The following is a 14436-nucleotide window of genomic DNA, read 5'->3' as shown; positions in this document are numbered from 1 at the left end:
AGGGATCACTGCCTATATTTAAATGCTGGAAATTTTTATTTCACTGTATTTTCCTGCATTAGTGCTTTGCTGTTACATATTCATACATGCTGTGGAAGATGACTTCCAGACACAGATTCCCTCAGTGTTTTATCCAAGTTAAGATTAAAAAAAACATACTAGAATAGTCCATTTGATGGTTTTGCAAAGTAGAAAACGTATCATATTTATTTACTTTGTGGAGTGTGTGATTAATGCATCCTATTAAGTTGTGTTTCAGGAAGATGAATCCTCTTGGTTAGTTTTGGAGGTTTTTCTTAATAGAAAAGTTCTTGCAATGGTGGTTTTTTGTTTGTTTGTTTCTGGAATATTCAATGTTTCCAATGGTTTCTACAAAAGAGAAAATTTCTTCGATAACTTCTGGAATTTATTTTGTGGTGGAAATGTTCCCACTTCTTGCAATATCCTTTGGAAATGGGGTACTTCCAGGCTAATGGAGGCTGAGATGTAAAGCTATTTATAAAATATTTGTACATGTATTCCCTGAAAAAAATCCATTGACTCCCACATGCTCCTTCAAAACTTCCAGGACATATGATCCTGTTGAACACACAGACCCAGAGCTCCCCTGCTACTGATGCTGGTACATTCTGTTGTTTCCCTCAACATGTTGGCTGCATTTGGCTTGGCATTCAAATACATTATTCATAGCAGACCCAATTAGCTTCATCATACATCCTTGTAAGCAGCCTCTTCTGTGATCTCCCAGCATCCTACATTCCAGGTGTTTATTTGGAATTCAAGATCAATTGGAAATATGCTCTGTATTTCTCTGAGAGGAAAGTGCAGTTTCAAGTACAGGAGCAGTTCCAGTGACATCTGTGACTCTGTACAAATGATTAAGGACTGAAGGACAATGTACAGGCTGTAAATATGTCTACAGCCTGTAATCCTAATTTCTGGAAACCCTTTCTGCCTGAGCTCCCATCTCTGCACTGTGCTGTGCTAAAGATCAGAACCTCCCATTCTGCCCCTGCTTGTTGACTCTCCCTTTTTGCTGTTACTGTTTCAGCAGCCCACAGAAATCTCTTTTAGGTGAAGATGGTAACTTGATTACCACATGAACTGGCACACTCCTGGGTAATGTTTGTCCTGGAATCAGCAATGTTTGTGCAGCCACCCTGCCTGAGAAGGGAAAGCAATGCCCCTGCTTTCTCTGGTAAACAGTGATTGTATCTCAATTAATAAAATACTTGCATTGGTGTCAAATGATTTATAAACTGTCAAAATTCACGAATGGGTCAGGAAGATTTTTTTTTTGCAGGATAATGCCCCAATCCCACTGTAGAGTTGTTGAAAAACTTCCTTCTTGCAGGGATGAGCTCAGAATGCCAATCATCATCACTCATGCTTTTAAAGATAAAGTAACCATTTACTCTTGTTCCTTATCTCCCCAAACCATATCAAATACAGTTTTTAAACCACTGCACACAGTCTATCAGAGGTTAAGAGTTCTATTAGATCAAAGAAATGCAATTAAGTTAGAAAACTTACAGTTTTGAATTCTGCCACACATTTTAATTGTTGGGAGAAGGAACACTCTGCCCAGGGCACTTTGAGTGCCTTAGAAGATTCAGTCTCACTGAATGGAGAATGGAAAACATGTTCTAGTAAGAATTTTTGGGGGGTTTAATTATTCTGATTACTTGGACACCTTTTCTGCTGTACCATCCAATGCATCAGGTTAGTGAGGGAAATGCAGAGAGGTTAGAACTGTATCCAGGTGCTTGGCAAAGTCTGTCTCTGACTTCAAAAAATCTGAACCACCAAAGACTAGAAAATAAATCTGCATTGCTAAGTTTGGTGGATCCTTCCTGGTTGGGATGATACAAGACTGGATCATAGCTCAAGAGCAGAAAGCAGTGCTTATTTTCAAGTTGTTTCTGATCTGAGGAGAGAAAGCTTTACAAACTGTTCCCTTAGATCTGAACAATTGTGCCTCTTATCATCTGAAAGCTAAATCAGAGGGATATTAATTGACCATTATGCAATGAGAATTGTTTCAAATCGTGAGTGCTGTTGGCTTTCTTCTTTCCCTCTTGCTGGAAATGAGCTTTTGTGACTTACAGGAAGGTAAGAAATGTTGTGTCTAAGTGTAGTCATGGTTAACCATTTGCATTTGACTGGAAATAGCAAAAGCCTTGCCAATCCCTGAAGCCAATCCTGAGGTGGAAATAGTCAATGTGAAAGGGAAAGCTGTGGAACGTTTTGTCCTTGACACTACATCATTTGGGAACATTACTGTGCACATTACTTTTAAATCATAGTTTGATCCTGCTGCTACATGAATTTGCAAGTTTATGGAATATTTGACACTGAGTTAATGGAACTTGAAATAAAAAATAAGGGAGAGATAAGAATGGGGCAATAAATAATGCAAAACCACGTTAAAAGGGATGACACAAAGAGTCATTCAGCATGCTAAGTTTCAGAATTTTATGTTCAATGTCTGTAAAAGCTGACAGAGGGACCTAAGTAAACAGAAGGAGGTAAATAATCTTCAAAGCCAACAAGAGAAGGGCCAAGCATGACCAGAGGTGGAGAGAGGGACACACTGCTGTTAGCAGAGACAACTTTTGAAGTGATAAGGGGGAACCACAGCTCGACTGGGTCCAGGCAGCAATACACTGATGGTACATTAATGGTTTCCTCTGCCAAACATGGGTCAATGCCACTTCCACCAGGGCTTCAAGCCAGGATATAGGCCAAGTTTTTAGAGCTTTGAACCTTTACACTGAATAGGCTGATTTTCAATGTCTGGCAGTACCTACACTCACTGACCAGCCTAGAAACACTGGCCCTTTGCACTGTGAAGTGCAGAGGTGGACCAGCTACTCCTGAGCTCTCTCTGCCACCAGGTAGATCTGTTGCTATTCTGGATTTGCACCAGGTTTGCCTTCCCTGGAGTGATCCTCTGTTGTTTAAGAATCATATTCTTTTATCTGCTGAAGCTGACATGAAATGGTTTAATTGCAGACTTACTTTCATGATATAAATAATATATTAACCATGCATCTTATTTTCATTATGTGTGAGCTGTGGCACCGGTGCAGCTCTCGTGGTAATTGAAGAATTATTCATTCTTTTTACTCAGTGCACTCATTTTCCAGCTTTATCTCCTGGATACCTGTATTTCTGTGTCTCTGCAAAATATTATACAGAATTTATTGTAGGCACTATACAGAGAAGCTGACATTTTCTTTAAGGATGATTGGTCAATTTACCAGGAAAAAACTGTATAATGGAGGTTGCTGATGAAAAATGCCTGTGTTTGTAGTGAAGTACTTCCTATGAAAAGGGCAGATGTAAGAGCAGTTCTGGATGTACAGAACATGATCTTCTCCCCAGTTTTTCTGGGTTGTGGCTAACTACTCAAGCTCAACTTTTACACTGTTTTACTGTCACATGTATATTAATTATACCCATTTCTGTATGTGAATAAAAGGCTTATTAGAAATATGGATGGGCCCCAAGTAGTAAATTAGCATGCATGTCACCTTCTTAATTTTGGCTGCTGAAATGCATACCCTTATGTTTGATAATTGAAAAGCAGTTGGGGAATTTTGCCCCTCTTGCACCAAAACTGAAGCTTAGTTCCTATCTACAGCAAAAGATAAGTGCAGAAATATTGAGCAAATATCACTTGCACAGCATTAACAGCTGATAGAGACACGTTACCTGCCTGTCATTATTTTATATAGCATGAGCTTCTAGGAAAGCAAAATGACATGCTGGATTTTCTGGAAGAGCTGAGAAGTGGGAGCCCAGACTTTAGCTCAGAACTACAACTGAAACGCAAGTCACTTGGAGTTAAGGGAGACACCTGAAAAATGAAGTTAGTGCTGTGCAAAGCTGAGCATCCAAACCTGCAAACAAGCTAAGCCAGCTGCTCCAAGGGCACGAGGCAAAACCCAGATAAGTCACAGTGAATCTTCCCATTGGCTTCCATTCAGATTGCAAGTGGCTTGTAGGTGGTCACATTGGATTAGTAGACAAAGTAGGAATAAAGCTGAGAAGTCCTGGTATTTTTCCATTTGCTGTTTCTCCTTCACTTTTTCAAATTTTATGCTTTGGACTCAGTTTGGCAGTTTTTCCTCGAATTATCCCCGGCCTTAAGTATTGTAACTGTGAATAGGATCTCATTTCTTCTATCATATACATGTTTCCAAGGTTTTGTCCTCTATATCCACATTTTAAAAGAATGCTAATAGGACTACCTGTCAAGAAATGTTACATTGCTGCTTCTGTTCTTAGGTAATTTACATAAATTAGTTTTAAACATTACTTTAAATAAAATCCTCCACAGGAGCATAAAATTAAAGTTGGGATGTAGTTCAGTGTGAACAGTATTTATTGCCATGATTACACAGGCAATTGGATGAAGCAGCATAAGTCATGTAAGACTTTCCCACCTTCCCTGTTCTGTATTCTTGGCAGCTGTGGAGGAAGGGAGGGAAGGTGTCTGAGGGTGGAGCAGCTGGATCTGCAGTGTCTGACAGACACAGCCTCAGGTGCTCCCTCGACAGCCTCTCCTGTCTCTTCTAGGGACAGTCTCACAAAACCCCTTTCTGAGACCACAGAGATTCCAAGTCAGGAACTGAACACACCAGTTAAATCAGCACATGCAAGGCAGCTGGGGATGCAAAGCAGGCTGGCCACCAAGCATGTGGCTGTTCCAGAGGCTGCTCTCTCAGTGCTCTGTGGCCACAGCAAAGATTACAAGCAGCACTGATTTTGGGTGGAGTAAGAGGTTATTGTTAACATGCATGAATGAAAATCCCCTTATTCTATTACCTAATTCCAAACCCTTCAACAGAACTGCTGTGCATCTCTATTTAAATTTCATGGCAGGGATGCTTATACTGATAGTTTGTCTTGTCAGTGAGAGTCAAAGCAGTGTTCTCCCATGTTCAACGTGATTTCCTGTATCCCTGTTTCCCAGGGGTCACATTACAGTTATGTATTATGTATAGCCATCAGTGCCATTACAACAGCAAATTTGATTCTGTGGTAACCAAAGATTTTATATCTCTGTAGGTATTTATACCTTGTGTACTTAGGTTTTCAAGTATAGTTTGGTGCTTAACCTAGTGTTGATATGAACTCTGATCTTATCTGAGATGTTTCCTTTCACAGCTGACAGATTGTGTAAATAATGTATCTCCTCTCTCATCCTTTTTGTCCCCCATGTCCCTATGCACTGATCTTCATTACCAGTTGTGTAGTAATGCATTAACTTAATTTTCCATTGACACAAGAGCTGTCTGCTTTGCTGAGCTGAACCAAGACACTGTTTTGCACAGATCTGAGCACATTTGTAATCTGGCTGAAGCATTGGAAGTTGTCTCTTGATAGAAAATTAGACCAGCTGCTCAGAATAGATTAGTTCAGACATCAAGTCTCCTTTCACATGTTTGAAGTTCACAATTTCTCTTCCCTGGAACTAAATGAGAGTGTCAGAGGAGCAGACAAAGAATAGTTGTAATCTGTGAGATCTAGTATTTTACCCAGTGAAGTTAAAGGAAATATATAGCATTTTAAAAGAGTTTGTTGAGCTTACCCTGCTGTATCTGTCACTGCCCTGGTGCAGACCCTCCAGAAGAACTTGCTGCTCCATCTTCACACTGTGACCACATTTCTGTAATGAGTCCTTTAGTCTTACCATAAAATTAACTGAAGCTGTCACAGTAGCAATGAGCTTTAGGTGTAGCTGAGCTGAGATCAGACACCTGATACCAATTATCCTCCATGCAGACCAGGTAATTAATTTATTACCAGCCTGGTTTTCTAACATGTGGGTAGGTAAGCAGTATTTGTGTCATTCAATTTTTTTGCTCCTTTGTCTTAACATTCCAGGAATTGCTTTTAATTTTAAATGTCTTAGTAGGTGGGTTGTGTAAGATAATTATTTATTGATCATTGTTTATAAATAAATTATGGCAGTTGACCTTGAAAAATGACTTTGAACAGCTTCATATATTGGCTCACACTTGGAAGTGCTTTACCAAGATCAAGATACAGGTACCAGCTATTTCAGTATCATTAGAACTTTTTCCAGGAACTTTTAATTTATTATTTGCCTTATCTTTTTTTAGGAGTTTGTTGTGCTGTCCAAGAGTTTGAAGAATGACCCCATTATGGAAAAAGAAATTATAACAAGGGCCAAAGACTATGTGAAGAAACACCATTCATGGGAAAGCGAAAGGAAAACCTACCAGAATCTTGTCCAAAGACTCCAGTAAATTCAAGACTCCAGCTGATAGGCAGCAGTCTATGTAGAGCACTTTAATGATGGATCTGTAATTACACTTGGAATTCTCTTGGGATCTTGTTAGACGAGATAGTAAGACATGCATTATTATTCTATTTAAACATACCAAGATCACAGGAGTTGCTGCTACTTCAAAACTCTCAAACTTATCTGATTCAGCACACTGTCCCTGGTGTGCCAATTCATCACAGACCAGGATCATTTTGTAAGATCATTAGGAGAAATATACTCCTTGAGTAGAAACCAAATTCTTGTTGTTGCAAGGCCTCAAAGGGAGGCAGATTTCTGCACACAGCAGAGCACTCCACCACACAGAGCTCCTGTGAAGTCCTCTGATGATGTTGCATTCCAACCAAGCTGCAGCAGCAGTTCCCTTTCCAATTATACCAATCTGAACCTATTCAGGTACACCTCATACACACACACTCATGTTCATAAAGCCAAGAATATATAAACAGAGTATTAAATTATTAAGATGAAAACTTTCTTCAGATCAACATCTCTGTTGACTGCACAGTGATCAGGGGACCAAAAAGCAACCAGAGAATTGATGTCTGGGGAAAGTGAGGAGTACAGGGCATGTTTTGGACTGCCCTCTGAGTACCTGCATGGCTTTCAGAGCAGCTGCTATGACCAAACAGCCCTGTGCCTGCATTTTCCCTGGGGTCCTGGCACCAGAGCAGGAGGGTTGGCACAGCCCCTCCTGGTCCAGATCTCCAGTGCTGCTGCAGCAGCAAAAGGAGCTCAGAGACAGAGATTTGTTACGTAAACTACCTCTTAGTTTGCCAGTTCCTTTGGTACCTCTGTGATTTACTTATTTACTAAAAGATTTATGAGAGTTATAAAAAGGGATGAAGTGTGGAAGGGAAAGGTATTTTCAGTTTACTGTGTATTTTGGTACAGTTTGTTCTCATTTGTGGCTTTTCAGGATATATTGTAATATACTGCAGCAGGCTGTTTTAAAGTGGGACTTAACTCTGCTTAAAGTCCAGACTAATCATCCCTGCCAGCCCAGTGATTGTGGACTTATCTTTGCATCTGTAATTGGTCATCAAAGAACTTGCATCTAGAGAAAAAAATAAGGGTCAGATTTTTAACTACTTGTTCTTAGGAAGCTGTTTCCTTTGTATAGGCTTGATCCTGCCCCCAAGGAGAGCCAGTGAACTGTTTTCTATTGATTTGAGTGGCTGTTGTGTCAGACTTCTCTTTGTAATAATGAAGCTCACTGTGTATTTTAAGCTTTCTTCTTTATTTTTGTTTTGCAACAGTGTGGTGTAGTAAACCAGAAAGTAATTTGAATGTTGTGTATTGACTTCTCCAAAATTTCCCTCCTTGTTTTGTGTTGGGTCCCTGCTCAGCATTGCCTTCGATAACACAACCCTCAAGGGCAAAACTGGCCTGAGTTGAAATCCAGGAATTGCTACACTCCCTTCTGAGCACATTTTTCCTCCATGTTGCTGGTGTGTCCTTTGCCATGCTGGGATGGAGGTGCAGCTGTGCTAGTTCTCAGTTTCAAAGCCAGCAGCCAACACCTCCCCCTGAAGAGATCCTTAGTCTGCAGCAGAACCAGCCTGCTGGGGGGTCCCTGCTGTCTCAGGAGGAGCCTCTTATTTCCTTGGACCTTTCCATTGAGTAGTGAGGCCTCCCATGGCATTGCTGTGTCTCTTTTGGCCACTGTAAACTAGAAACTAAAAGAGGAACTCCTCCCACATGGATTTTCAGCATGATGTGTGTGGCTGGGACCTTTATAGGCAATAAAAATACAATTTATAACTAACTGAGCCAACTTCATGGAGTCCTGTTCCTCTCAAAATATCTCACAGATCTCTCCTGTCAGCTTATCTCTGATAACCTGATGTTTGGCTTTGATCCTTAGCCATTCCCCCACTTCCTTCCAATAGTATTGGTTGTTTTCTGAGAATTACAGTTACTGAAAGCAAATAAACAAATATATAATGGGGAATAGAAGCCTAAGCATTGAGTTAATAGTGAATTATTAGTAATAGTAATGATTAGAAAGCTTTTTTTAAAGCCTGATACATTTATCCCCAAGCTTCAACCATAAAACATTGATCTGGAATTTGTGCTATTTCCAGCAAAACAAAATATGTTCAAGTGAGAACTTCAGCTACACCCTCAGAATGCAATTAACATATGATTTTTCAGGCTGTATTTAATCTAGAAATAGGAAATCTGCATCTGGGAAACAGTGTGCTCATTTGCATGTGATAACCATAGCAGAAGCACAAACAACACTTCTGCAGTAGCTGCATTAAGAAAAAAGAAAACAACCAAACTAGTGGTGAGTTCAGCCCTCAGAGCTGAATTGCAGTTGTCACACGAGGCACTGCTCATCAATCAAGGGCACTGAGCTCTGCTATCATTTATCACATGGGCTCCTGCTCTGCCACAGGAAGCCTGTCTATGAAGGCTAAAAGGTTGGGGCAACAACTGCAGGGAATTTCATCATAATAAACTGAGATGGGATTTATGTTTTAAATTTCATCCAGTCTTATGTTCCAGGCCTATAAATATTCAATGAGTCTTGTAAGTCCTGGTAAGGAAAATATGAGACCTATGCAAGCGATTTGGGGTATAATTATCTTCCCAGCAACTTCACTCAAATGATTTTATAGGTAAGAATAATCCTTTTGTTGTCCTGCAGCCATAATTATAGTATTTATCTTGCCCCTTCAAAGCCCCATTCCCCCCCTAGCAGCTTTTTAAGCACAGCACACCTCCATGAGCTGCAGATACAGCTCCCAAAATAGCACTTGTTCTGTTTGCAGGAAAAACCTACATTGTGTGTTTTACCCCACGGCCAATTCTGTATTTCAGGACCTTGAAATGTACTGTTAATTAATCCAATTACATGCATTTTATTTTGCAATTAATTCTGCCATTGTATGCATGGGAACTGAATGAAAGGAGTGGACCTGTACAATGGGTACTACTCTGTGTTTCCTTTCTTGGCACAATTACCCCAAAACTAGAGACAATTTGGAAGTGTGTGACAAAACCCAGCTAGAGCCTGTGTGTGTGGAACAAGAGCTCCCCTTAATTAGGATTTCATTTTAATTAGCCCTAAAGCATACACAGTCCCATTTTTAGAGTTAGTTTCCACACTCCCATTACAGACCTAACCAGTGTGGGCCCTAAGAACAACAATACTAAGTGAAGTCCTCCCATTTTTGGCATGCTGACCATTTGGATTTCCATTCCACAGAACCTCAGAGCTCCAAATTAGCAAAAGGCAGTTATTTGGTGAGCTCAGGGAAATTAGTCTTGCTGGTTTGTTATTACCCTCTTGATATGACAGGACCGAAAAGACAATAGTTAAAAGGAAAAGGTTAAATTGTATATTGGAAGATTTCAAAGTATTTGTGCCTCTTCTGCAAATCATTTACCATCAATTTAGCCTGAGTATGAAGTAATCCAAACACCTGCAAATGCTACATGTAGGTTTAATGAATACACAAGCACTTCAGTCTTCTTTTTCACATATTTTCTCGTGTCTATTGTTCTGTCCCTTTCTCCCCTCGGTCTTTTTAATCTTTAGGTCAGGAATCATTCCCCATGAAAATAAAGAAACAGTTTTGTCAAAGGCTTGTCAGAGGAGATGGGTGCTTCCATGTGGAATTCAGTCATTTAATGGCTCACTGGGATCGCAGCATTTTTTTTCATTAAGTTGTCCAAAGTAATTTCATCACTCCAGAATTTATTTCACTTCCCACCCTCCTCTGTCTGGTTGGTCCCAGCCCAGTTCCTTCAGTGTCTGAAAATTAAACCTCATGTAAGAGCAGGTCCCTACAGCCTTATACGTGTCCCACTAATCCTTGATGCCACTGGTACCTTTAATTCTGCCTAACACAGACAAAGGGAAGTCTTGATCTTCCAGAGCCTTAATTGTATTCAGAGGAAAGGATCTACTTATTAAAATAAAAAGACTTACAGTCACCAATATAAGAGCAAAACATAATACAAAACCAAGATTCCTAATTTTTTAAAAAACAAACTACATTTTCTAAAAGGATGGATAATCATCTGCAATTTAATTCTCTCTAAATGAACCATATTTTCATCAAGAAACTATTCCATGTCATCTATTTTAGGTATCAAATATTGAGGGCACTTGAAATCTCTCATCCTTTCCAAAAAAATGTAGGCCAGCATTTGTTTTGTCCAGTGCCTGAAAAATTATTCCAGAAATTCATTTCCCCTGGAGCATTACCATTGAGCTAATTTAAAACATTTGTTTAAAATTAAACAACACATTTTAATTAGAGCAGCAGAGAGCATCTGGTTACTGAGAAATCATAGCTGTGGACACCTGACCTGCAACAGCATTTAAAACACCCCTGCAGCACCCTTTAACCCTTCCTACTCCAGAAGCAAGTCCTGTCACCCCTTTTATGATATTTTAGTGCACTTCTTAACCTGAAATTCCCATTCTTGTGTACTTCAGCATAAATCTGCTTAAGATATAAGTCCAGCTACAACTATAACCTTGCTGGGCAGAGGTCACTGATTTCATTTGTCTGATTCAATCAAGTGACATCCTTTATTGAAATTAAATGCCCCTGTACTGTTTCAAAAATTAATCCCCGCTGTTGAAAAGTTGCACTGTTATTTTAGAGGCTTTAATAAAGTGAAATGAGTTACCAAATCTTTAATTCAACTTGAGCAATATATCAAAAGCTTATATCCCTAGAGCATGGCCTTTGCCGTACCTTACAGCCCCCTAGCTGTTTTCCAATTGGTTTTTTTGTCTTCTAAAAATAGGTTTAAGTAAGAAGTCACCTGAAATCACATTAAAAATTACATTAATTGCTGCTTGTATAATGATTCACACCTTGTATCCCCTGCTGTGGTGCACACCTGGCCCAGCTGACACTGCCATGCTCCCAGAGGCAGTGCTGGCCCACATCCCACAGTCTTCAGTGCCAGGGCTTGGTCATTTTGGGGAAGAGGCTTTGCCCACAACTCTGTAGAAATAAGAAATACTATTGACAGTAACTGTTGACTCTACAATCCCTTTCTAGTGTAATCCAACAACAGCAAGAGTTATCTGAAGAACAAGGTGAGGCTGTAAAGGTAAAACACCCTAATGAAGTTGAGATGCTCTCAAATATTGGTACAAGATATTAGCACTGCAGCCCCACTTTAGGAGTTGATCACTGAATTCAGAGTCAGAGAGTGGCACAGTTGTGGCATCATTTCCCCCTTCCCAAACAGCATCAGAAGCTGGTGGGTTACAAGGTGCTCTCTGACATGGAGGTATAAAAGTCTGGCTCACACATTTAAAAGTCTGGCTCACACATTTTTTAAATAAATTTGTCTTGGCCACATATTATTTGACAGGCTGCACCACCAGTCAGGCAAAAAAGTTGCATCTTTTTCTGTATGAAAGTACAGCAAAGTAAGAGGCAATGGATAAATCTAATAACCGTTTTCTGGAATAGGAGAATATTAATATTACATGTTCTGAATATTCATCATCTTTTAACACAATTTCACTCTTTTTCATCTCAGTATGACCCTAGTGATGATTCTGTTCTGAACAGGTTTAAAGTCTTTTGCAAAGCCTGTAGCTGAGCCTCAGGTTTGTGTTTACTGTTTCTTACCGACTACATCTCTCACTGTAGCCTTGGGAAATGCTCCAAGGTGTCCCTGGGGTTTTATGCATCTGGTTACCTGCTGCATCTTCCATCCTTTTTAGTTACTTTTCTGTAGCTTAATGAGATCATTTTTCTGCCCCTCCTCCCTCAAACATTTGTTCCTGCATGGCATTACTTTGAATAAAACATCAGGGTGTCTTTAAGCTCACACTGGGGAGGTGTCCCAGCCAACAGTGCTCAGGTAACATCGTTCCACACTTCACCTACTTTTGTCCTTTACCCTCCTGCGTGCCAAGCTCAGGTTTTGCCAAGAGGCAGCAGGATGGAGTCACCCAACCCAACCCAGCCCAGGCCTGGCTGCCCTTTGCAGCAGCAGCCCCAAGCACAGGGCACTGGGGCCTGTGGGAGCTTTTCCATCCCTGGCTCTGCACAGTGCAGGTGTGTAGGAGTCAGAACACATTTACTGGCACCTTCCTAAGGTGTCACGCTGCATCACCTGATGTAAAATGCATTCCTGCTCCACTACAGTTGTCACACAAACAAATATCATGCATGCAAGGACTTCCATTAATGTGTCTTGATATTGGAAGATTTCTGGGAAGAGAGAAATTTAATCATGGGAAATGAAAAAAAAAAAAAAACCTGAAAGCCTGAAGATGAAGCCAGCACTTCTGTGATGCTCTTTCAGGAGCTGTCACATAATATAGATGCTATTCTCCCCCTTCCTAGTGTTGCCTGTAAATGCATGTCTCCCTCCTCCCATCTATTTTTGGTAAGGCCAAAAGTCCCCCAGAGCACTATAATTATCTCTGTCAGAAATGTCAGAAGAGTTTACAGCTGAAGGAGGTGTCTGCCCAGAACAGGAAAATCAGGTGCACCCTCCTTGTGTTGGGGAGGCTTTAAAAGCAAGTTGCTGCACACAGTTTTCAGGGGAAGATTGGGGAATCTGGCTGTACTAGTGGGAGAGAAATTTGTGTAGTATCTCTGCTTTAGAAAATAAGAGAAAATAAGTTAGATTATCCCTTGGGGCATTAACTTCGAGCCATTAAAGACTGAGCCAGAGAAAGTTATTTTAAATAAAACCTCGTTGCTTCAACTGTTGGGAGAGAGAAAAACAGACAAGCCCTTTACTATAAATGCAATAATGAGGATGCACTGGTGATGCTTTCCCTGCTTTTCCATTTGTTTATGGTCAGTTTTCCCTGCAACACATTCCAGGGTTTGTGACAACACTCACCATGTAACTCAAGAGCAAAAAGCTCCATTTCTGGCCTTGGATGCACCAACCTCCTCCATGGATTGGGGATAACTGTGGGCTGATACAGAAGCTGCAAGTTCCATTCACACAAGAAGCAGATTAACACCCTAAGCCACCAAATAATTTCCATTGTGTATATATGCAACTGTGTGAGCAAAATACCCATGTTTTGCTGCATATTATGCTCCATTATTTTGGAATACAATAGTTCCCTTGGCATTAGTGCCAAATGAATGGTAAGTTCATTTTGTCTGAAAGACTAAACAAACACACTGACAATGAGGATAAATCAGATTGCTGCAGCACTTTCAAAGAGCTGGTAAAAATAATATTTTAATCAAATAACTCAGCTGCAACTGCCACGAACTAGTAGGAAGGTTAAGGCTGTGACTCAGTATTCTAGTGAGAAAACACACAGAATTATTCAAAACACACTGTTTCATTGCCACTGCTTGACTCAGATTAAAAGCAGTGGATGGCAATATGAGTTTCTAGCCCTGATACCAAATTGAAGCCACCAACAAAACAAAGGTTAAAGGAATAATCTGAAAGATCAGTCATCCAGCAAGAAAATGCAACTCTATAGAAGAAGAATTACAGCCAGATTGGAGTGTTTTACTCCAAAATAAAGATGTTTTGTGGGGTTTGTTTTGTTTTACTCCAAAATGAGGAATAAAGCCACATTTAAGACTCTGGACTAGTGTTTTGGAGCTGTGAGGCCAGTTTTGGCTGCAGCATGGGCTGCCTGGTGTGGGCAGGCTTGCACAGGAGGTGACTGCCCCTGTTTTGTGGGAATACTGCAAGGCAAGAGCAAAGGGAAAGTCTGAGGCACTCAGATACAGTGATGCTGAATTGTAAAAGGAACCTGCAGGTAACACCATTCAGATGTGCTCTGGAGTAGCTCAAATTGGGATTTTTCTCTGAGGGATTTGTGTCTCTGTGGAGTCTGTGGGAACTTCAGTACTTTAGTGAACTCAGTGTCAGGCCTTTACATGAGGAACGAGCAACACACAGTTTGAAACATGTTCTCAGTTAACTTCAGTGAAACTGGAAATAACACAACTGCAGCCCAGGAACTTGCATCACATTAAAACCAGTCCTTAGCATGCCCTAACATACTTCCTATTTAAAGGAATTAGACCTGAATAAGACCTGAGAACATTATTTTTTGCCTTTTTTTTTCCTACAGAGACCCCACCCAGAGATTGCCAATTTATTTTTTTTTGACACCAAAAGAAAGCACCATGGTC

The 14436-nt window shown here is 40.3% G+C and overlaps 1 protein-coding gene across 1 annotated transcript in view; it reads left to right on the top strand.

Moving 5' to 3' along the window:
* The window catches only part of GLT1D1 (glycosyltransferase 1 domain containing 1), a 48646-nt gene extending 41037 nt beyond the window's left edge, over positions 1-7609 (top strand). The window contains exon 12 of the mRNA XM_071571926.1: positions 6135-7609. Within this exon, the coding sequence (XP_071428027.1) occupies positions 6135-6281 (147 nt within the window). The 3' untranslated portion in view covers positions 6282-7609. The remainder of the gene's footprint in view (positions 1-6134) is intronic.
* The last annotated feature ends 6827 nt before the right edge of the window (positions 7610-14436 follow it).

Source organism: Pithys albifrons, chromosome 17 (assembly GCF_047495875.1).
Source record: "Pithys albifrons albifrons isolate INPA30051 chromosome 17, PitAlb_v1, whole genome shotgun sequence".
Classification (NCBI taxonomy): domain Eukaryota; kingdom Metazoa; phylum Chordata; class Aves; order Passeriformes; family Thamnophilidae; genus Pithys; species Pithys albifrons.
This window is presented reverse-complemented; position numbering and strand designations above follow the sequence as displayed.